General features: G+C 44.0%; 1 protein-coding gene and 1 pseudogene across 10 annotated transcripts in view; both read left to right on the top strand.

Annotated features, from left to right (window-relative positions):
- The window catches only part of LOC105468171 (leucine-rich repeat-containing protein 37A3-like), a 40,758-nt gene that overhangs the window by 9,563 nt on the left and 8,057 nt on the right, over positions 1-23,138 (top strand). For 4 of the 10 annotated variants that reach the window (XM_071083308.1, XM_071083307.1, XM_071083306.1 and 1 more), the window contains exons 5-10: positions 4,816-4,887; positions 7,997-8,068; positions 10,557-10,628; positions 11,261-11,341; positions 14,513-14,584; positions 15,181-15,255. In XM_071083308.1, coding sequence (XP_070939409.1) covers positions 4,816-4,887; positions 7,997-8,068; positions 10,557-10,628; positions 11,261-11,341; positions 14,513-14,584; positions 15,181-15,255 — 444 coding nt within the window. Of the gene's footprint in view, positions 1-183; positions 3,084-4,815; positions 4,888-7,996; positions 8,069-9,779; positions 9,951-10,556; positions 10,629-11,260; positions 11,342-14,512; positions 14,585-15,180; positions 15,256-23,138 lie in introns of those variants that run through there. The other 6 variants (XM_071083304.1, XM_071083302.1, XM_071083301.1 and 3 more) reach the window with 6 other exon arrangements.
- LOC139359654 (endophilin-A2 pseudogene) lies at positions 17,283-23,138 on the top strand (annotated as a pseudogene).

Genomic DNA, 23,138 nt, shown 5'->3' with positions numbered 1-23,138 from the left:
ACCACAACGGGCTGCTGGAGTCCTGGGACCACCCGGGTCTGCGGCCCAAATCCTTCCTCCCTAAGGGGAGGGGAGGGGTGTTCCGGCCGGGCGGGGTGGGAGGCGGGGCTTAGGAGGGATTGTGACCTAAGTTTGCCCTGGTGACATGGAGCAGATCTAGACTGGAGCCTAAAAAAGGTGACATAAATAAAGGTGTCATAAAGACGGGGCGGGGCGCACACTTAGCAGAGGCGTGATGGTCTCAGGGCTGCCAGAATGACTCCCGCTCAGTGCGTGGCGCCAGCGCCTGTCATGTCCCTGCTACCTCTCTGGGGCCCACGGCTCCTCCTCACGTGGCAACTCCTGTGGCTACTAGTCCAGGAGGCTCAGCCTCTGGAGTGGGTCAAACACCAGCTCCAGCTGACCTCTAACACCCTGGGACCTACTGAACGTTGGTCTTCCGGCTTGTCTGATCTCCCACAGGAGACTCCCTATACGCTTACTCCCCGAATTCTGCAAGATGAATATTCAAATATGGATATACTGTATCCCAGCAGCCTGCCTCCAGAACTCCGGGTGAACTCAGATAAGCCTTCAGGGATCCCTGAGGAATTCCAGCAAGAGCCCAAAACTCAAAATCCAGAGACCCTGGAAGACATCCAGTCCTCTTCACTCCAGGAAGAAGCCCCAGGGCAGCTTCCACAGCTCCCTGAGGAGGTAGAACCTTCTTCAACCCAGCAGGAGGCCCCAGCTCTGCTTCCAGAGTCCTCTATGGAAAGTCTAGCTCAAACTGAACCAAATCATGAGGTGACAGTTCATCCTCCAGGTGAGGATCAAGCTCATTATAACTTGCCCAACATTACAGTTAAACCTGCAGACGTGGAGGTTACCATAACTTCAGAGCCTACCAATGAGACAGAATCTTTCCAAGCCCAGCAGGAGGCCCCGATTCAGTTTCCAGAGGAGGCGGAACCTTCTGCAACCCAACAGGAGGCCTCAACTGAGCCTCCAGGTCCTCCTATGGAGAATGAACTTTCCCCCAGTGAGCAGGAGCAGCCAGCTCAGCCTTCTGAGTCTTCTGGGGAGGTTGAATCTTCTCAGACCCAGCAGGAGACCCCAGCTCAGCCTCCAGAAGAGACAGAACCTTCAGCAATCCAGGAAGAGGCCCCAACTGAGCTTCCAGGTCCTCCTATAGAGGCTGAACTTTCCCCCAGTGAGCAGGAGCAGCCAGCTCAGCCTTCTGAGTCTTCTGGGGAGGTTGAATCTTCTCCAGCCCAGCAGGAGACCCCAGCTCAGCCTCCAGAACATCATGAAGTCACAGTTTCACGTCCTGGTCACCATCAGACTCAGCATTCAGATTTGCCCAGTGTCTCTGTTAAGCCTCCAGATGTGCAGCTCACCATAGCAACAGAGCCTAGTGCAGAGGTGGGAACTTCTCCAGTCCCCCAGGAGGCTACAGCTCAGCTCTCAGGGCCAGGTAATGATGTAGAACCTCCCACCATCCAGCATGGGGGCCCACCTCTGCCTCCAGAGTCATTGGAAGAGGCTGGACCTTCAGCAATTCAACAGACTTCAGTTCAATCTCCGGAACCTGTTAATAGTGAGAACCCTTCTCCAACCCAGCAGGAGGCTGCAGCTGAGCATCCACAGACCGCTGAGGAGGGTGAGTCTTCTCTAACCCAGCAGGAGGCCCCAGCTCAGACTCCAGAGCTCCCTAATGTAGTTGTAGCTCAACCTCCAGAGCATTCAAACCTGACTCAAGCCACAGTTCAACCTTTGGACCTGGGACTTACCATCACTCCAGAATCCGTGACAGAGGTTGAACTTTCTCCAACCATGCAGGAGACCCCAACTCAGCCTCCTAAGAAAGTTGTATCCCAACTTCCAGTACATCAAGAGATAACAATTCCAACACCAGGTCAGGATGAAGCTCAGCATCCAATGTCACCCAGCGTTACAGTTCAACCTTTGGACCTGGGACTTACCATCGCTCCAGAACCCACTACGGAGGCTGAACATTCTACACCCCTGAAGAAGACTATAGCTCCTCCAAAACATCCTAAGGTGACACTTCCACATCCAGACCAGGTTCAGACTCAGTATTTACACCTGACTCAAGCCACAGTTCAACCTTTGGATCTGGGGTTTATCATCACTCCAGAATCCACAACAGAGGTTGAACTTTCTACTGTCCTGACGACTACAGCTCCTCCTCCAGAACACCCTGAGGTGACACTTCCACCTTCAGACCAGGTTCAGACTCAGGATTTACACCTGACACAAGCCACGATTCAACCTTTGGACCTAGGGCTTACCATCACTCCAGAATCCACAACAGAGGTTGAACTTTCTCCAACCATGCAGGAGACCCCAACTCAGCCTCCTAAGAAAGTTGTACCCCAACTTCTAGTACATCAAGAGGTAACAATTCCAACACCAGGTCAGGATGAAGCTCAGCATCCAATGTCACCCAGCGTTACAGTTCAACCTTTGGACCTGGGACTTACCAGCACTCCAGAACCCACTGCGGAGGTTGAACCTTCTACAGCCCTGATGACTACAGCTCCTCCTCCAGAACACCCTGAGGTGACACTTCCACCTTCAGACAAGGGTCAGGCTCAGCATTCACACCTGATTCAAGCCACAGTTCAACCTCTGGCCCTGGAGCTTACCATAACTACAGAACCTACTACAGAGGTTAAACCATCTCCAACCACAGAGGAGACCTCAACTCAGCCTCCAGACCCGGGGCTTGCTGTAACTCCAGAGCCCATTACAGAGACTGGACATTCTACAGCCCTGGAGACGACTACAGCTTCTCATTCAGACCAGGTTCAGACTCTGCATCAAAGCCTGACTGAAGTCACAGGTCCACATACTGAACTAGAACCCACTCGGGATTCACTGGTACAGTCTGAAAGTCACGCCCAAAATAAGGCTTTAACTGCATCAGAGCAACAGAAGGCCTCCACAAGCACCAACATATGTGAGCTCTGTACCTGTGGAGATGAGACACTGTCATGTGTTAATCTCAGCCCAAAGCAGAGGCTCCGCCAAGTGCCTGTGCCAGAGCCCAACACCTACAATGGCACCTTCACCATCTTGTAAGAATCACCTTTCCCCAATTGTCCTCTGTGTCCTGCCTGACATGGCAGCGTTTTCCTGGAGGCCTTCCTGGCTTTCTTTATCTCCCCAAGCCATACTGACAACTGACTTTCTGCTTTCACCTTTGCTTGTCAACTCTCCCTTCTCATTCTCCTTTAATGTTAGACCCATTCTCCAGTCTTCTACTTTTACTCCAGCTTTTACTCTTACTTGTTTTCTCATCCATTTTTATTTAGCCCCATTACATCATTGCTTAACCGCCACTCTCCTCCCATTTTGCTTCACCCTCTTTACAGCAGCCTGTCCCTCTCCCGATTTCAGTGATGAGGCTCTAAGTGGTTAAGAGTTGATTCCGGAGCCAGGCTACCTGGGGTTGAACCCAGGTCTGTTTATTAGGTTGGTGACCCAGAGCAAGTTATTCTGCTCTGTGACTCAGTTTCCTCACCTTTCAACTGGGGGTTATGCTAGTTCCCATTTCATAGGATTGTTGTGAAATGTAGGTGAGTGAATATATGAAACACTTCATCAGTGCCTAGCATATGTAGGAGTGTTGGCTGTTCACATGATTACTCAGTCCTTTAGTTATGTCCACAACTCATCGTTGTCCCTGGCTTTCTATATGTAGCACTCGTTTTGTGTCAAACCCAGGGCCAAGTATGCTACTGTCTCCAGAACATGAAAATGATAGGAGGGAAGAAATAGAATAGGCATAAAAAGGGAGGTATATATAATTAATCACTAAAAGAAAATGCATACTATCGGTACTAGAATTTACCAGAATCTGTGATCCTTGAGGTGCGGAGATCAAGGAAAGCTATATGGATAAGCTAAAACTTTACTTGGGTCTTAAAGACTAGCTGTAATTTGTTAAATAGAAAAAAAATGGGAGTACAGTCTAGGCAAAGGCATGGCTACAGGTATGGTTGGAATTTAGTAGACCAATCTGGCTGCAAAGAATTAGGTGAGGGAGCAATGCAGATATGATTATGTAAAACCTTGACTATCAGCTATAGGAGTTTGAAAGTTACACAGTGAGGTATGGAAAGCCATTGAAAGTTTCCAAGCAAGAGAGGTTAAATTACTAAAACAGGAGAATTATTTTATTTTGTTTTTTGCTTTATGTTCAAGTGTAGACATGCAAAGGATTATTTTAGAATCCATATGTAGAGCGCCCAAAAGGAATAGCTTATTTCAGGGAGACAACATAGAAAGGTCTCGCAAAACGTAGGAGTCAAGTGTGAAGGGGCCAAATGAGGTCGGTTGTAATAAGAGTGGAAAGAAAAAGCCTAGGATGTTTCAGCAGAGGGCAAAGCTTTGGTGCTACCTGGCATAGGGTTTCTTTCTACTTATTTATTGATAGTGATAAGCTTTTGCCCATTTTTTCTGTTGAATTATTTACCATTTTTATATTGATTTGTAGGAGTTTGTTTAGACACATAAGTGCTTTTTGATAAAATACTTACATTCAAAGTAATTAACTGGCACTGTTTGTCCAAGAGATGGGACGGATAGGAAGTTAAGCTTCCAGGAGATGCCTCATCATTTGTGCCAGTGGCCCCGCATTGTTTCTTGATGAATTGTGCAAACTGGGAAGCTGATAGCTCTGGAAATGAGAAAGCAGGTGTTATTTTCTGTAACTGAATATCTCCGACAAGGTTGCCACGATTCTTTTACTTATCCTGTTCATTCTTTTCCTACCTATTCAAGGATATAAACTGTGTTTCTTCACAGAAATTTCCAAGGAAACTATATTTCTCACATTGATGGAAATGTATGGAAAGCATACAGTTGGACCGAGAAACTGTGAGTATATATTCTCTCTGAATATGACAGAAAACTAACTGCATTGTAAGATCCTTCTCGGTCCAGAATTTTGAGGTCAATACCTCTGAAAAAAGATATTTCCCCTCCATTCCCCAAATCAGCCTCTGTTGATTGCAATCCTATGGTTTTTTTAAAATTAAATTTGGTAGGCTCTCTTTAAGAGGCAACTTAAATTTATTTATCATACAAATAATACATGGTTATATTCTCTTTTTTCCTCTTTTTTTTTCAGAGTCAGGATATTACTTTGTCCCCCAGGCTGGAGTGCAGTGGCACAATTACATCTCATTGCAGCCTTCACCTCCCAGCCTCAAGCGATCCTCCCACCTCAGCCTCCCAAGTAGCTGGGACCACAGGTGCATGCCACCACGCCCACCCAATTTTGTATTTTTTGTAGAGACAGGGTCTTCCCATGCTGCTTAAGCTGGTCTTGAACTCCTGAGCTCAGGTTCTCCTCTCACCTTGGCCTCCTAACATCCTCATATTACAGGCATGAGCCACTACCCCCAGTCCGATTCTATTTTTAATGTGTAAAAATGCAATAACAGGTATATCAAAAACCCTCCTTGTGCCCTACTCCCTCATCCCTGAGGTAATGCTACTCTGCATTTAGTGTACATCCTTCCAGACTTTTTCCCATTTGCCTACATACATATTTACATAAAGCAAAATAGATTTGCTGTGTGATTTCAAAAATCTTTTTTCTTTTTTTTTTTTTTTTGAGATGGAGTCTCGCTGTGTCTCCCAGGCTGGAGTGCAGTGGCATGATCTCGGCTCACTGCAAGCTCCGCCTCCCGGGTTCATGCCATTCTCCCGCCTCAGCCTCCCGAGTAGCTGAGACTACAGGCGCCCGCCACCACGCCCGGCTAGTTTTTTGTATTTTTAGTAGAGACGGGGTTTCACCGTGTTAGCCAGGATAGTCTCGATCTCCTGACCTCATGATCCACCCGCCTCGGCCTCCCAAAGTGCTGGGATTACAGGCTTGAGCCACCGCGCCCGGCCAAAAAATCTTTTTTCTTTACATAAATGGTAACATCTTGCAATTTGATTCTTTCACTTCATGATATGCCTTAGATTTCTTTCCTTCCCAGTACTCAGATGGTGACCCCATTCATTTAAACTCCTGAATCATCCATAGTCTGGATGCATCATAGTTTATTTAATAATTCCCCCATTGATGAATGTTTAGATTATGCTTAGTTTTCTTGTTACATGCATTGCTGCAGTGAAATCCCTGTACATGCTTCTTTGTGAACATGGGCAAGTATTCCTGTAGAATAGATATCTAGAAATGGAATTGTTGAAGTGAAGACTATGTAGATATAAAATTTTAATTGCCCTCAAAAATGTTGTGCCAACTTACTCTAAGTTGGAAAATACCCAGCGGTGAAAAGGTGTGGGGAGATGACATCATTCATTTCCCCACACCTTTTCACCGCTGGGTATTCTCCAACTTTTTGTTGATGTTATGGATGAATAAAAGGGATTCCACCTAAATTTGAATTTTTCTGATTACTCATGAATTTAATTAAATATCATTATATGTTTATGGAACATTTGTGTTTCTTCTCTGAGTATTCTATCCTTTGTTCTTTTTCCTGTTGAATTGTTTTATCCTTTTCTTACTGATTTGTAGAAGGAATTGATTTAGACACAAATGATTTTGGAAAAAATGCTTACATTCGAAGTAACTGGCATTTTTCACAACAGTTTGTGTGTCACATTACCAGTTCAACTTATATAGACAAGCCATACATGAGTTCTAAATTAAAAATAAAACACTTGCTAGGTGCGGTGGCTCACGCCTGTAATCCCAGCACCTTGGGAGGTCTAGGCAGGTGGATCACCTGAGGTCAGGAGTTTGAGACCAGCCTGGCCAATATGGTGAAACCCCGTCTCTACTAAAAATGCAAAAATTAGGCAGGTGTGGTGGTGGGTGCCTGTAATCCCAGCTACTTGGGAAGCTGAGGCAGGAGAATTGCTTTATTTATTTTTTGAGACCTAATTTTGTTCTTGTCGCCCAGGCTGGAGTGCAATGGTACGATCTTGGCTCACTGCAACCTCCACCACCTCCACCTCCTGGGTTCAAACGATTCTCCTGCCTCAGCCTCCCGGGTAGCTGGAATTACAGGTGCCTGCCACCATGCCCAGCTAATTTTTATATTTTTAGTAGAGACAGCGTTTCACCATGTTGACCAGGCTGGTCTTGAACTCATGACCTTAGGTGATTCACCTGCCTTGGCTCCCCAAAGTGCTGGGATTACAGGTATGAGCCACCATGCCAGGCCAGAGCTACATTTTAAAAGCAAGACAATTATTACAAAAGTCAGGATAGTTGTTACCTAATTTGGGTTAGAAAGAGGGATTTGATTGGAAAGGGGCACACTGGGGCTTCTGGGATGCTAGCAATGTTCTTTTGTAACAATATGGGTATCTCCTTTTTAATTATTAAACTGAATATTTGGCCAGGTGAGGTGGGTCATGTCTATAATCGCAACACTTTGGGAGGCAGAGACAGGAGGATCACTTGAGCCAGGAGTTTGACACCAGTCTGGGTACAGAGTGAGACCCTGTCTCAGAAATTAAATTAAATAAAATACAAAGAACATTGATGTCCTGTACACTGTATGCACATTGTAGTTCTCACATTTTTTTTGATGGGGGTAAAAGGTTGAATGGCTTCACTTGCAGCCCTGACATGGTTCCATGTGGGGCTTTCATTAGGTTTGGGAAAAGAGGAGAAAATGGAAGTTCTGCTGATCTTGGTGCCACCCAGAGGTGGATTCTAACAGGGACTTTGGGATCTAGAGAGGAGGCAGTTTGGTGGGAAGAGTGGGTAGGGGTGTGCTTGTGTGTGTGTGCGCTTTCCTGTGTGTGCCTGTGTGTGTGCGTGTGTGTGTGTGTGTAGTGGTGGACAGAGATGGACACAACAAGGAAAATGTAAGGAAAGGTTTTAATGAAAGCAGAGCAGATACCACCGTCTTGAAATGACCATGACCCAGCTTTCCCCCACATGCAGGACATAGTCCTGTGTGGCAAATAGTTGTACTTTGCATTTTAATCTAGAAATAACTTTTTCATTTTCCAGAATTCTGAATGAAAATTATTTGACTGAATTACATAAAGATTCATTTGAAGGCCTGCTATCCCTCCAGTATTTGTAAGTTAGTTAATCACATTTATGAGTTTTTAGTCGTATTATCTGTAAAATGAATAAGGGGTTCAAATTAGATAATCTCTAAGATTTCTTCCAGCAATAAAATTCTGCAATTCTGTAGGTTTGTATAGGGTCTCAGCCCATCTCTAGCATTAGCTATGTCCTGTGCATTTTCAGTTTTTAAATTATATAGACAAAATGCAGACAGAAAAAAGTTTCACATGGTAAGAAGATCTGAGCAGTGACTGACACTCATATGAACCTTGTTTTATAAGGGTTCACACACCATCTTCTTCTATTCAGTCTACAACCAATAGATCAAATCTAATCTATGGTCTATTTTTAAATAGCCCATTAAGTTAAGAATGCTTTCTGCATTTTTAAAGGACTATGAAAGTAAAAGAAAAGAAAGAGAAATATGTGAGAGAGATCATATGTGGCCCACAAAGCCTAAAATATTTACTGTCTGACTTTCACAAAAAAAGATTTGAAAAAGTTGGTTTAGTAGGATGAAAGGAATTAAAGTTAACTTCAGATTGTTGCCTAAAGGAGAAGAAAATATAGACCACCTACATTCATTTGAACATCATTAATCCAGAAATTTTGGGTAATTTAATATGAATTAACAGTAAATATTAAAAATCAGCTGAATTGTATAAATAATAGAACAAGAATATTAAGCTACCAATAGAATAGACTGGTATTAAGGGTTTCATTTCAGGAATTGTTATATGAAAACAGATGTTTAAAATGATGGTTAAGTGGTAGAGCTAGAAATGTTTACACTAAGAAGCATACCAGAAATGCCCCTAACTCTTCACCAACTACAAAATAACTGTCTCCCCAGCCCTGTTACCAAGAAAGGGATACCTGCATAGTATTTCTGTCTGGTTAGAGACAAGAAAATACTATGTTCATTGCTATGGAAGCTTGATTCTTATCCTTTGTCCATAGAGGTGTGTATGTCGTTAATCCTTATTAAGCTCATTAGTGATGCTGTTTTGCAGACAGATTCTTTCAAATGTAGAGGAATTAAGGCAAGTGGATATAAAGACCCTCAAGTGGATGCCAAAGTGCTACAGTGGCCATGAAGTAATAAAACTACATTTCCTTTAAAATAGTCATTTTCCTTCTACTCCCCCAGTTATTCATTTATTTAACAAATACTTGAATTTGCTTTATTTCCATGTGTCAGTTTTAAACATGGTGGGTGATGCAGATGAGCAAAACCTAGTCCATGCTTGCAAGGAGTTTATGCTCAGAAGAAATGGGATAAAAAATAACTACATTAAAAAGAAGAAATGGATGTGGGCATGAGGAGGGATACATTGTTTCTGGAGCATAGAAAAGGGGAAAATGCCTTCAATCTGGACCCAGGAAGATGTTACTAGAACAATGCCATTTGAATAGGACTTTGAAGGGCCATCGTGTAACATCGGACAGACATCTTAGGGAAAATATTCTAAACTTGCAAAAGGAAAATGGGAGAAGGGCAAATCACAGGAAAATGTTCGAGGAATGCCATGAGTACCTGTAGAGTACAAGGAGGGAGAGTAGGAAATTGGAACCAGATCTTCTAGGGCTTTGAATGCCCAGCTGAGGAGCCATCATGGGGAACTGTGTTACCACAGCAGTGCTGTAGATAGATCTGCATCACAATCACTGAGAGGGCGCGTTAGAACTCAGTTCCGGACTCCGCCCTCGTGGTTACTGATTCAGTTGGTCTAGAGTGGGACCAAGAATTTGCATCTTCAATAATTTCCCAGGAGATGCTGGTCTTTGCAAACCACTTCTGGAGAGTTTATCTGATGACTGTGTGCAGGATAGTTTAGGAAGGGAGAGACTAGAGATGGAGACATCAACCAGACAGCGTTACACCATCCAGGTAAAGAGGGAGGGACAAGCCCCATCACTGTATAACTGAAGAAATTGCTTTCATGAAATATTAAAGCAATATAAAACCAAAAATGAGTTTCTATTAATATGATAGAAATTGATTCTATGAATATGATTTGAATTAGTTCAAAGTTATGTGTTAGTTAAAGGGGTAACTTCCTTTCAAATGATGTGAAAGGATGTCTTTTATTTCTTCTGATATTGAACTGGCTTAGGAAAACAGACCTAAACTAGGAAGGTGTATAAATGTGAGGCTATTTTTTTTAGTATTAGAAACTATATGTAAAAACTTTGAGCTCATAATCTAGGATTTGATGAGACTACAAAAGGGCATCTAATCAAGTCTGCTGCTCTCAGGAAAAATTCATTCCAAAGTCTATTAAGATGTATATTCTATTTATGAAAACCATGAAGGTGAGACTCTAGGAGAGGTATGGGCAGGGTTAGGGGCTCTGGAAAGTTCAAACACAAGTCGAGGCATTTAGAGTTGAGATGAAAAATGTGTATTCAATATTATCTAAACTCTTGCTATTATTCATACTAATCAACCTCTAATAACTAATCAAGGCAATATTTTTCTTTTACTTTTTCCTAGAGATTTATCCTGCAATAAAATACAGTCTATTGAAAGACATACATTTGAACCACTACCATTTTTGCAATATATGTAAGTTACAAATATAACTTGATTACATTTGGAATTTTTATAAAACTTAATTATAAACCTCTTTGAAATACGATTAAAATTTTACCAGTAGGAAGCTACTAAAATTATATAGCAAATCCTTTTTGTCTCAGCAAAGATTAGTGTGAGAATTACAAAGATCATAGTGAATCATGAGAAAGCAGTGGTTCTCAACTGGTGTGATTTTGTACTCAGGTGACATTTGGTAATGTCTGGATACAGTTTTGGTTGACAAAACTGTGGGTGTGCTCCTGGCATCTAGTGGGCAGAGGCCAGGGATGCTGCTAAACATCCTCCAAGGTACAAGACAAATGCCCACAGCAAACAGTTATAGAGTCCAAAATGTCAATGGTACTGAAGTTATGAAATCCTGTTCTAGAGAAATAAAGATCACTTATCACAGGTATTTACTGAGGATTCACTGTTTTGTAGCTAATACACCACATGTGCAATGCTAAAGTATAAATCATAAGCCAGTGTCTTCCACAGTGAGATTTCCTTAGTGCATAGAGAAAGGATTAGGGTTATGTTCCATCCTATATAAATTAGAATCACAGCAAATAATAAATGTTCTGAAATTTTTTTTTTCTTTTGGCTTGTGTCTTTTTTTGTAGAAATCTTGGTTGCAATTTACTCACAGAACTAAGCTTTGGAACATTTCAGGCCTGGCACGGAATGCAGTTTTTACACAAGTTGTAAGTGAAATAGAAGATGAATACATGTAAACAACTATTTATGTATAAAAATACATACAATTATTGGTTAGCTGGGTACAATTCCATTATGAACTCTGAAAAGGATGTCTTAAGATCCATTCATTTTTCTCAAATGGGGAAACTAAGGTACAAAGAGGCCAAGAGACGTACATAGCTTATATATGACTTGCTCTGCTTGTGCTAGTTCTGACCTTTGGCATGGGCAAGAAAAGGCATCAAACAAGTGACCCTCAAATTAGCCTTGTTGCTGGGTAAGGTGGCTCAGGCCTGTAATCCCAGCACTTTGGGAGCCACATGTTCTCACTTACAAGTGGGAGCTATACATTGAGTACATATGAACAAAGAAAGGAACAACAGGTACTGGGGAGCTGTTGTTCCCGTGGCAGGTGGGAGGAGGGTGAGAATCAAAAAGCTACCTATTGTGTACTATGCTTATTACCTGGGTGACAAAATAATCTGTACACCAGACCCCTATGACATGCAATTTACCCGTATTAGAAACCTGCACATGTACCCCTAAACCTAAAATAAAAGTTATAAAAAATAAATGAAGGCTGGGCGTGGTGGTGGCTCATGCCTGTAATCCCAGCACTTTGGGAGACCAAGGTTGGTGGATCACCTGAGGTCAGGAGTTCGAGACCAGCCTGACCAACGTGGTGAAACCCCGTCTGTACTAAAAATACAAAAATTAGCCGGGCATGGTGGCAGGTGCCTGTAATCCCAGCTGCTCAGGGGGCTGAGGCAGGAGAATCGCTTGAACCCGGGAGGCGGAGGTTGCAGTGAGCTGAGGTCATGCCATTGCACTCAAGCCTGGTGATAGAGCGAGACTCTGACAGAGATGGGGTTTTACCAAGTTGGTCAGGCTGGTCTGGAACTCCTGACCTCAGATGATCCGCCCGCCTTGGCCTCCCAAAGTGCTGGGATTACAGGCATGAGCCACCATGCCTGGCCAATAAATGGAAATGTTGACTCAAAAGAAGGAAGGGAGGGAGGGAAATGAAGAAAGAAAGAGAAAGAAAGAAAAGAAAAATGTAAAAACCCGTAAAGTTAAAGTAAACCCTTTTTCTTCCTACAGATTAAGCACGAGTTCAGATTACAGCTTTGCTTCTTTTTTCTTTCTTTCTTTTCTTTTTTTTTGGGGGGGGGGATGGAGTTTTGTTCTTATTGCCCAGGCTGGAGTGCAATGGCACGATCTTGGCTCACCGCAACCTCTTCCTCCCAGGTTCAAGCGATTCCCCTGCCTCAGCCTCCTAGTAGCTGGGATTACAGGCATGTGCCACCACACCCGGCTAATTTTGTATTTTTAGTAGAGATAGGGTTTCTCTATGTTGGTCAGGCTGGTCTTGAACTCCCGACCTCAGGTGATCTGCCTGCCTCAGCCTCCTACAGTGCTAGGATTACAGGCGTGAGCCACCGCACCTGGCAGTTTAGCTTCTCAATAGCTTGGTGACCTAGGACAAGTTGTGTAACCTCAGTTTCCTCATTTATAAAATAGGGCAATAATATCTAGCACATAAGGTTGTTGTGAGGATTAAATGTGAAATACCGATCACAAACACCTAGCAGCCCAACAGATACTCACTGTAATAATTATTATTTTTATAATTTCTGCAATAGTGATGATTCTTGGGTTAATGTAAAGGCTGATTTTCTTTTATTTCTTCCTGTTTCTTTTCTTTTTCTTGTTCACTTAAAAGAATTAAAAAGAAAATAGATTGCAGCATTTTGGAATAAAAAATCCCATCGAAATGAATGTATTCATTTTATTGACATATAAACAAAATGTCATTTGTTTATTCAATAAACTTTTTTTTTTTTTTTTTTTGAGACAGTTTTGCTCTTGTTGCCCAGGCTGGAGTGCAGTGGTGCGATCTTGGATCACGACAACCTCCACCTCCCAGGTTCAAGCGATTCTCCTGCCTCAGCCTTCCCAAGTAGCTAGGATTACAGGCATGCACCACCAAACCCAGCTAATTTTATATTTTTAGTAGAGGTGGGATTTCTCCATGTGAGTCAGGCTGGTCTCAAACTCCCGACCTCAGGTGATCTGCCCACCTCAGCCTCCCAAAGTGCTGGGATTACAGGCATAAGCCACCACGCCTGGCCCAATAAACATTTATTAAATGCCTAGTAAATTTCAGACATCATGCCAGGCACAGGGATGACAATGAGAATAAGATGTGGTCTCTGCCCTCAAGGAGCTGATAGTCCAGGAGACTGACAAGTAGACAGGTGATTACATGCAATGTAACAAAGGCTGTGATGTCATACAAGAAGACAAGTGGGAGTATATGATGGGAGTATGGTTTTGACCCGTTCCTTCTCTTAGATTTATCCCTTTTTCTTTGGCTATAAAGCAAAAGAATTGGTCCTATTTTTTTCCTTAACTGTGCAGATTAAACCATGAATTTGAAAAACTTTGCAAAGATAAAAGGCAAGCAGTCAGGCACAGTGGTTCACACCTGTAATCCTAACACTTTGCTAGGCTGAAGGGAGTGGATCACCTGAGGTCAGGAGTTCAAGACCAGCCTGGCCAACATGATGAAACCCAGTCTCTACTAAAAATACAAAAATTAGCTGGGAGTGGTGGCGGGCACCTGTAATCCCAGCTACTCAGGAGGCTGAGACAGGAGAATCGCTTGAACCCAGGACGTGGAGGTTGCAATGAGCCAAGATAGAGCCATTGCTGTCTAGCCTGGGTGACAGAGCAAGACTCCATCTCAAAAAAACAAAACAAAACAAAACAGCAACAACAACAAAAATGAGCAACTTGAATTATGGACAAGCAACCTGAATTATGGCGGACACTAGAAATAGTGTTTCCTACAGAGTCGGGGCTTCCTACCAACATAGTCACTTCCAGGGTTTTTGACCTGAAAAATTCTGTGGCATATTTTTTCTTTGCTGTCCACTTTTTTTAATTTTTTCTATTTCTTCCCCTGTTTCTCTCCTCTACTTTATCTTCTAGAGATCTAGGTAGTTCCCAAAGGAATAGTGCTTTATGAAGTCTAATGGTGATTTATTAGGTAAAAACAGAAAATGATTTTTTTTTTTTACCTACAAGTTCCATACCAAAAAATGAATATAAACTTTTTATGCAATTTCACACTTTGAAAATGCAGATAATTTTAATTATATTGCATTTTTCAGAATTCTCAATCGCAATCCTCTGACAACTGTTGAAGATCCGTATCTCTTTAAATTGCCGGCATTAAAATATTTGTAAGTACTGTAGTACTTTCATGAGTTATGAGATGATTTATGCTCTTTTTAAATTTTTCATCAAAGATTAAGTATTTTGCATTTAGGCTAAAAAGTCATAATTTAAATTTTAACTGAGTTATTGAAAAAAGTTATTGGCAAAGAAAAGGATTAAGAAAGGATGTGTAATGGTCAAGACAGCCAGCAGGGAAAGAGAACAGTGTTGAAGAACCTGTATAGATTTGGAACATGTAGACACATGGAAGAATATTACTTAACCAAGAAAGCAAAGAAGAATAGGTGTTCATTATTCTAAAAAGGAAGAAAAGGGTAAATAATCAAGATGGGTGAATGCAATATGAAATGAGAAGTAAGATAAATGGTAAAAAAAAAAAAAAAAAAGTGTGAGTTCTATTCTTGAATATCATTAATTTGATGATGTAAATCAAATTTCTTTAATAAGAGGTCTCTGGAATTCTGCGGCAAATAAACTGTTGAGCTGGCTTGTTTTATAGAGAAGCCAATATTGAAGTAATCACATGTCTTTGAATTATCTTTTTAAGTACAGAATTTTTTATTGGGGTTCATATCATGAATATTTCGGCTTTCTTCTTCAGAGACATGGGAACAACTCAAGTCCCACTTGCAACACTTAAGAACATTCTCACGATGACTGTTGAACTGGAAAAACTGTAAGTTATTTTTTTCTTAGATTTATTTTTACTTAATTGGTTCTTTAGGTTTGTTTTATTATTTTTTTAAGTCAGGTTTATTGATATATAATTTTCATTTAATTCACCCTTTTTAAGGGTACAGTTTGATGAGTTTTGACAAATGTATAGTTACATAACCACCACCACATTCCCAATATAAAGCATTTCTGTTGCCTCAAAAAGGCCCCTTGTATCCCTTTGTAGTCGATCCCCTCCCCCCACCATCAGCCCCTGTTAGCTACTAATCTGATTTCTGTTCCTATACTTTTGCCTTTTCCAGAATGTCTTATAAATGAAATCATATAGCGTGTCACCTCTTGTGTTTGGCTTCTTTCACTTCGCTTTTTTTTTTTTTTTTTTTCCGAGATGGAGTCTCGCTGTCACCCAGGCTGCAGTGCAGCGGCATGACCTAGGCTCACTGCAACCTCCGCCTCCCAGGTTCAAGCGATTCTCCTGCCTCAGCCTCCTGAGTAGCTTAGATCACAGGTGCATGCCACCACGCCCAGCAAATTTTTGTATTTTTAGTAGAGACAGGGTTTCACTATGTTGGCCAGGCTGGTTTCGAACTCCTGACCTCAATTGATCCACCCACCTCGGCCTCCCAAAGTGCTTGGGTTGCAGGTGTGAGCCACCACACTCGGCCCAGCAGATTCTTTTTTTTTTTTTTTTTTTTTTTTTGAGACAGAGCCTCGTTGCTGGAGTGCAGCAGCAAGATCTCAGCTCACCACAACCTCTGCCTCCCAGGTTCAAACGATTCTCCTCCCTCAGCCTCCTGAGTAACTGGCATTATAGCCTCGAACCACCACACCCAGCTAATTTTTGTATTTTTAGTAGAGATGGGCTTTCTTCTTGTTGACCAGGCTGGTCTCAAACTCCTGGCCTCACCTGATGCACCCGCCTTGGTGTCCCAAAGAGCTGGGATTACAGGCGTAAGCCACCATGCCTGGCCCGGTCCAGCAGATTCTTATATTTCAGTTTTTAAAGAAATGTTTGCCTTTCTACTGCTTGATGTGTAGTGGAATCTCATTGTGGTTTTAATTTGCATTTCTTTAATAGCTAGTGATGTTGAATATTCATGTGCAAATATCTTCTTTACTAAATTGTTCAAATCTGTTCCCGTATTTTAATTGGATATTAGTCTTTTTATTGAGGTTTTTTTTCCTGTAACCCCATGAGAGATTCATTATTATTGAATTTTAAGAGTGCTTTATAGAGTCTAGATACAGGTCCTTTCAGGAACCAGGTACAGTGGTCCCTGCACATTGGGAGGCTGAGGCAGGAGGACTGCTTGAGGTCAGGAGTTTGAGACCACCTGGGCAATATGGTGAAACCTCGTCTCTACCAAAAATATAAAAATCAGTCAGATGTGGTGGTGCTCACCTGTGGTCCCAGCTACTCGGGAAGCTGAGGTGGGAGGGTTGCTTGAGCCAGGAGGTCGAGGCTGCAGTGAGCTGTGATCACCACTGCACTCCAGCCTGGGTCACAGAATGAGATACTATCTCAAAAATTAAACAAGTAAATAAAACAAAAAACAAGGCCTTTTAGATATGTGTTTGGTAAATATCTTCTCTCAGGTTGTGGTTTGTCTTTTCATTCTAAATATTTTCTAGCTGGGCACAGTGACTCACACCTGTAATCCCAGCACTTTGGGAGGACAAGGCAGGTGGATCACTTGAGGTCAGGAGTTCGAGACCATCCTGGCCAACGTGGCAAAACCCCCATCTCTACCCCCATCTCTAAAGCCAGGTGTGGTGGCACACGCCTGTAATCCCAGCTACTCAGGAGGCTGAGGCACAAGAAGTGCTTGAACCTGGGAGGTGGAGGTTGCAATGAGCCAAGATTGCACCACTGTACTCCAGCCTGAGCAACAGAGTGAGACTCTGTCTCAAAAAAAAAAAAAAAAAAATTAATAATAATAATTAAACTAAAAGTGTTTTCTGAAAAGCAGAAGTTTTTAATTTTGATCAGCTTTAAGTTAGCAATTTTTTCTTATATGATTTGTGCTTTTTTGTTTTTTACCTAAGAAATCTTTAAGAACCTGCTGTCTAATCCAAAGTGGAAAAGATTTACTCCTATGTCTTCCCCCAGAAATACTATAATTTAGGTCTATGATCCGTTTTTAGTTAATTTGAATATATGGTATGAGGTATGTATTTTTTTTTTTTTTTTTGCAATTGTATATTTATTTTTTGGAGAAACGAGGTCTCACTATGTTGCCCAGGCTGGTTTCAAACTCCTGGCCTCAGTGATCCTCCTGCCTCACCCTCCCAGAGTACTGGGATTACAGGCATGAGGCACCGTGCCTGGCCTTCTTTGCAGTTATATATATATACAGATATGTGTGTACGGTGTGTGTGTGTGTATATATATATGTGTGTGTGTATATATATGTGTGTGTATATATGTATATGTGTGTATGTATATATGTGTGTGTGTGTGTGTGTGTGTATATATATATATCAGCCAGGTGTGGTGGCACATGCCTGTAGTCCCAGCTACTAGGGAGGCTGAGGTGGGAGGGTCACTTGAACTCAGGAGGTAGAGGTTGCAGTGAGCCAAGATGGCACCACTGCACTCCAGCCTGGGTGACAGAGCAAGACGTTGTCTTAAAAAAAAATTATATATATATATATGTATATATACGTATATATGTGTGTATATATATGTGTGTGTGTGTGTATATGTATATATTTCTGCAGGGCCCTACTGTGAGTTTGTTACACAACTGACTGCAACTTAAATAGTGCCACCACCCCACAATATGGCAAACTAAATAGAAACTCTGTTTTGCTAAGGCTGGTTGAGGGCAGTATGCAAGATTAGCATGGAAAGGGCCCTTCATTTCGCACTCTGTTAATTTTTGTCAGGTCACTTTCTTATCTTGACCACGTTGTCAGATCTGTTTTATTGCTCTAGCCTCACTTCCCTCAGCCTCCTGCAGCATCTTCCCTGTCAGCTAGATCCCTTCCTCTCTGGATGAAGTCCTCTTCATCGACCAGCTTTCTCACTTGGTTCTCTAAGACAGTGAGGATCTGTCTGCTTTTTTCTTGACCATTAGTGGATAGGAAAAAAGCTCTCATTCTCTGTAACCATTTGTCACCGAGGCCATAAAGACATTGAACTAACTGCCTTATGGGAGTTCATTACTGGAAGTCTTCAGGAGTTTACACATTGATATACAAAGTAAGTAGGCCAGTGCATTTGAGTCTTGGCTCATGTGTAATGATCTTTAATGGCGTATTGAAAAATTACCATTCTCAAGTAAGGATAATGTAGACGTCAGGTCATTTATAGTCTCAAAGATTTGTCAGTATACTTTAAAACAATCCTGGGAACAGTTCTATATTGAAGGAGACTGAAAAATCATGAGCACTAGGCGGCGCTGGGGCTGGCAAGCACGTGGCGGAGGCGGTGCCGACGGGGGCTGCTGAGGCGGGCAGAGGGTTGGCGGCGCCTGGAAGCCTGTCACTGGCACGGTCCCTGTGGGGTGCTCAGCAACGGGCATGTCGGTGGTGGGGCTGAAGAACCATTTCTACAAGGCAAGCCAGCTGGTCAGTGAGAAGGTGGGAGGGGCTGAGGGGACCAAGCTGGATGATGACTTCAAAGAGATGGAGAAGAAGGTGGATGTCACCAGCAAGGCAGTGACGGAAGTGCTGGCCAGGACCATCAAGTACCTGCAGCCCAACCCAAACCTCGCAGGTAAGCTGAACATGCTCAACATGGTGTCCGAGATCCGGGGCCAGGTGAAGAACCCCAGCTACCTGCAGTTGGAGGGGCTCCTGAGCGAGTGCCTGATCTGCCACCTGAAGGAGCTGGGCGGTGAGTCCAACTTCGGTGACACACTGCTGGATGTCGGCGAGTCCATGAAGCACCTGGTGGAGGTGAAGGACTCCCTGGACATAGAGGTCAAACAGAACTTCATTGACCCCCTCCAGAACCTGTGCGAGAACAACCTGAAGGAGATCCAGCACCACCAGTTGGAGGGCCGCCGCCTGGACTTTAACTAAAAGAAGAAGTGGCAGGGCAAGATCCCCAATGAGGAGCTGCGCCAGGTGCTGGAGAAGTTTGAGGAGTCCAAGGAGGTGGCAGAAACCAGCATGCACAACCTCCTGGAGACCAATATCAAGCAGGTGAGTCAGCTCTCAACCCTGGTGGAGGCGCAGCTGGACTGCTACCAGCGGGCCGTGCAGATCCCGGACAAGCTGGCAGAGAAGTCCAAGCACAGAATGCAGGAAGCTTCCTCAGGCTCCAAGCGGCAGTATAAGCCCAAGTCCCGGGAGCCCTTTGACCTCGGAGAGCCTGAGCAGTCCAACGGGGGCTTCCCCAGCACCACAGTCCCCAAGATCGCAGCTTCGTCTTTCCGATCTTCCGACAAGCCCATCTGGACTCCTAGCAGGAGCATGCTGCCCCTAGATGAGCGGAGCTGCAAGGTGCTGTACAACTTCGAACCCTAGAACCATGGAGAGCTGGGCTTCCATGAGGGTGACGTCATCACCTTGACCAACCAGATCAACTACAACTGGTATAGGGCATGCTGGATGGCCAGTCGGGCTTCTTCCTGCTCAGCTACATGGACACGCTCGTGCCCCTGCCGCAGTGACTCGCCAGTGCCCCGCCCCTCTGTCCACACTGGGCGGCACCCCCTGCCGGGTCTTCTGCCTTCCACCGGGCTCCTACTGCTAGGATGGTATCCGAGCCTGCCGGTGCCACCCAGTCCCAGGTCCTCGAGGTATTCCCTGAGCAGGGAGCCACACTTGGGTGGGGGGCTTATCTGGGTGGGTGGGGACGCCTGTTTACACTGGCGCTGACCCCCAACGGTGACAGCTCCCTTCCCTACTCCATTGCGCCAGCCTCCTCCCTGCTCCCCAACTCCTTGCCCAGCTGGCCAAGGCGGGGCTAACCCTAAGGTGCTCTCACAAACACTAATGTTCCACCGCGGCAGCACCCACCTCCGTCCTGACCCCACAGGGACCCGGCCCACTGCCTGCCCTCGAGTCCTGTGGCCTTAACAGAATAAGATCGAGCGTCCCCGTGGGGTGGCTCAGAGACAGGACCTTGGTTTTAAATCCTGTCCCAGCCTGGTGCTGGAGATGGGCCCTGGCCCCACTCCAGGGCCACTGCACCCCTACCTCACACATGCACTCCTTCTCCCCAAGGCCAGGGCAGAGGGCCTCACTGCTTCCCCTGCCTGCTGTCAGCTTGCAGCCCGGGGACAGAGGCCAGCTGGGATCTGCCCCAGGACAGAGAACATAGCCTCCTTCAGAGCCCCGCCTCCAAAGCCCCTCCCTCACAAAGCCAAGTACCTTTTCAGCTTTTCAACTGCCCCCAGCCAGGGCCACGGAGGCCTGTGTCACTCTGGCACAAGCTGCCACCACCAACCACCCACATATACCCCAGCACACTTCGCACGGGACCACAGCCCCAGCCATGCTGTTGAGGGCCAAGCACAAAGGCTCCAGTGAGCAAATCTTAAAGCTCCTGGTGGCCAGGCCTCCACTTTCCCAGCTGCTACCACCCCACCCTGTGGGAAGTGGCCCTGACCATCTCCTCTAGGCCACAGCAGGCAGCCTCGGGGTCTCCAGACCCCTACCCAGACCAGCAGGTCCGCAGCCCCAACATCTGCTTCCTCTGTCACCCGATCCAAAATCGATGAAATGGGGGGTCCTCTGGACTGGGCCACATTCACATTCCTCTCCCACTGTGGCCCAGCCTGAAGCCTCTGGACCCCAGACTCTGCTCTGCACCCACCTTGTCAGCAGTACATGAAGGGCACAGACACCCTGGCAGAGATGAGCACACAGCCTTGGACACGGTCCAGGGCAAAGTGAAATGTGTGCCTGAATTTTGTAAACAGAAATATTAAATGTCTTTCTACAAAAAGAAAAAAAAGGCCGGGCGCGGTGGCTCAAGCCTGTAATCCCAGCACTTTGGGAGGCCGAGGCGGGCGGATCACGAGGTCAGGAGATCGAGACTATCCTGGCTAACATGGTGAAACCCCGTCTTTACTAAAAATACAAAAAACTAGCCGGGCGTGGTGGCGGGCGCCTGTAGTCTCAGCTACTTGGGAGGCTGAGGCGGGAGAATGGCGTGAACCCGGGAGGCGGAGCTTGCAGTGAGCCGAGATCATGCCACTGCACTCCAGCCTGGGAGACACAGCGAGACTCCGTCTCAAAAAAAAAAAAAGAAAAAGAAAAAAAAAATCATGAACACTAAATGTAATGTCTGATGTTTGGTGATGTTTAATTGGAGTCTCAATTTTTTAAGCCATGATATGATTAGGACAATTGTGAAAATGTGTATATGGACTACATAGTAGACAATGATAATATTAAGTTCCATTGGGTGATGATAGTATTCTGGTTATGTAGGAGAATGCCTTGGTTCTTAGGGGCTGCACACTGAAGTCTTTAATGGTGAAGGGTCATTATGTCTGCAACTGACTCTCAAATGGCTTGTCCAGAAAATGTATAGAGATACACACATGGAAAGCAAATGTGGCAAAGTATTAGCAACTGTTGATTCTAGATGAAAGTTATACAGGTGTTCATTAGACCATTTGAAAATGCTTCCCAGCCATCCTAAGGCTTAAAGAAAAAAGAAGAAAATGTTTAAAATCAAAAGTTGGGGGCAGGAAAAGAATAACAAAACCTCTGGGCTCGTGCCTATAATCCCAGCACTTTGGGAGACCAAGGAGAAAGGGTTGCTTGAGCTCAGGAGTTCGAGATTTTAGTAGAGACAGGGTTTCACTATGTTGCCCAGGCTGGTCTCGAACTCCTGAGGGGGTCTCGAACTCCATGACCCCCTGTCATGGAGACAGGCCCCTGAGTATTTTGAAAAACAATACAAAGGGCCCCTCTCTTCAACCTGCATCCAACAACTCAACTTACGAAAGTAAATTGAGAAAGCTGTACTTGCTGGAAAATATGTTAGATATAGAAATACAAGAAAAAATCGATGAAGTTAAAAGGGAAGTTAAAAGGGGGTCAAGGCTGCAGTGAGCTATGATTTTGCCACTGTATTTCATTCAGCCTGGGTGATAGAGTGAGACCTTGTCTCATTTTTTAAAAAAAAGTAATTTTTCCCATAGTTAATAAATAATCTGTGAGGTGGTACTTTGAGATCACTGAAGATCCTGTTCTCAGATGTCTTTTCACCCAGCTGTCCATCAGTGATAATCCTTGTCTGAATCAATTTTTATTACTGATGGTTACAAAGTGACACTTTTTAAAATTCTGTCATTCCTTCCACATTTATTATCTGGCTTTATTTCATTAAAGAACTCCCCTTCTTTCTTTTTTAATATCATTCTTCATCGATTCTTTTTTATGTATTAATTATGTTATAGCTTATTATTGTTGTTATTCTTTTGAATGCTCAAATTGTCCAGATTTGACCAATGCAATCTCTGTTACTTTTTAACCCCACAATCCAGGTTGACCTAAACTATTTTTAATGCGCAGAGTAATTTCTAGTATTTCCCACTCCCAAAAGGAATTGAGAAAGGGCCTCCAGAAGTTGGGGACTTACTCAGACTCTTCTTAGAAGTCTACCTTCTTCCTGTGTACTTTCAGCCCAAAGTGAGACTTTTGAGTTGGGAAGAGATACTTCTGAATTAAACTACTGATCAGTGTCACCCAATTCTAATCCCAACCACCTTTATTCTAGGCATACCATACTCACTGCCATGGTTACTGTTCGGCTGGGCACCTTTGCCCTCCTTCCTATTGGCCTTCTGGTTCCTACCCAACTGTTCAGTCCACAGGCCTCAATAACACCTTTTCGCCCAGCCCTCTGGTAGCGTTGGCCTGCCTCCTTTACCTACTCAGCCGCTTTACCACTAATTTATTGTTCTCTGTTTTCAT

This window comes from Macaca nemestrina, chromosome 17, assembly GCF_043159975.1.
Source record: "Macaca nemestrina isolate mMacNem1 chromosome 17, mMacNem.hap1, whole genome shotgun sequence".
Lineage (NCBI taxonomy): Eukaryota > Metazoa > Chordata > Mammalia > Primates > Cercopithecidae > Macaca > Macaca nemestrina.
This window is presented reverse-complemented; position numbering and strand designations above follow the sequence as displayed.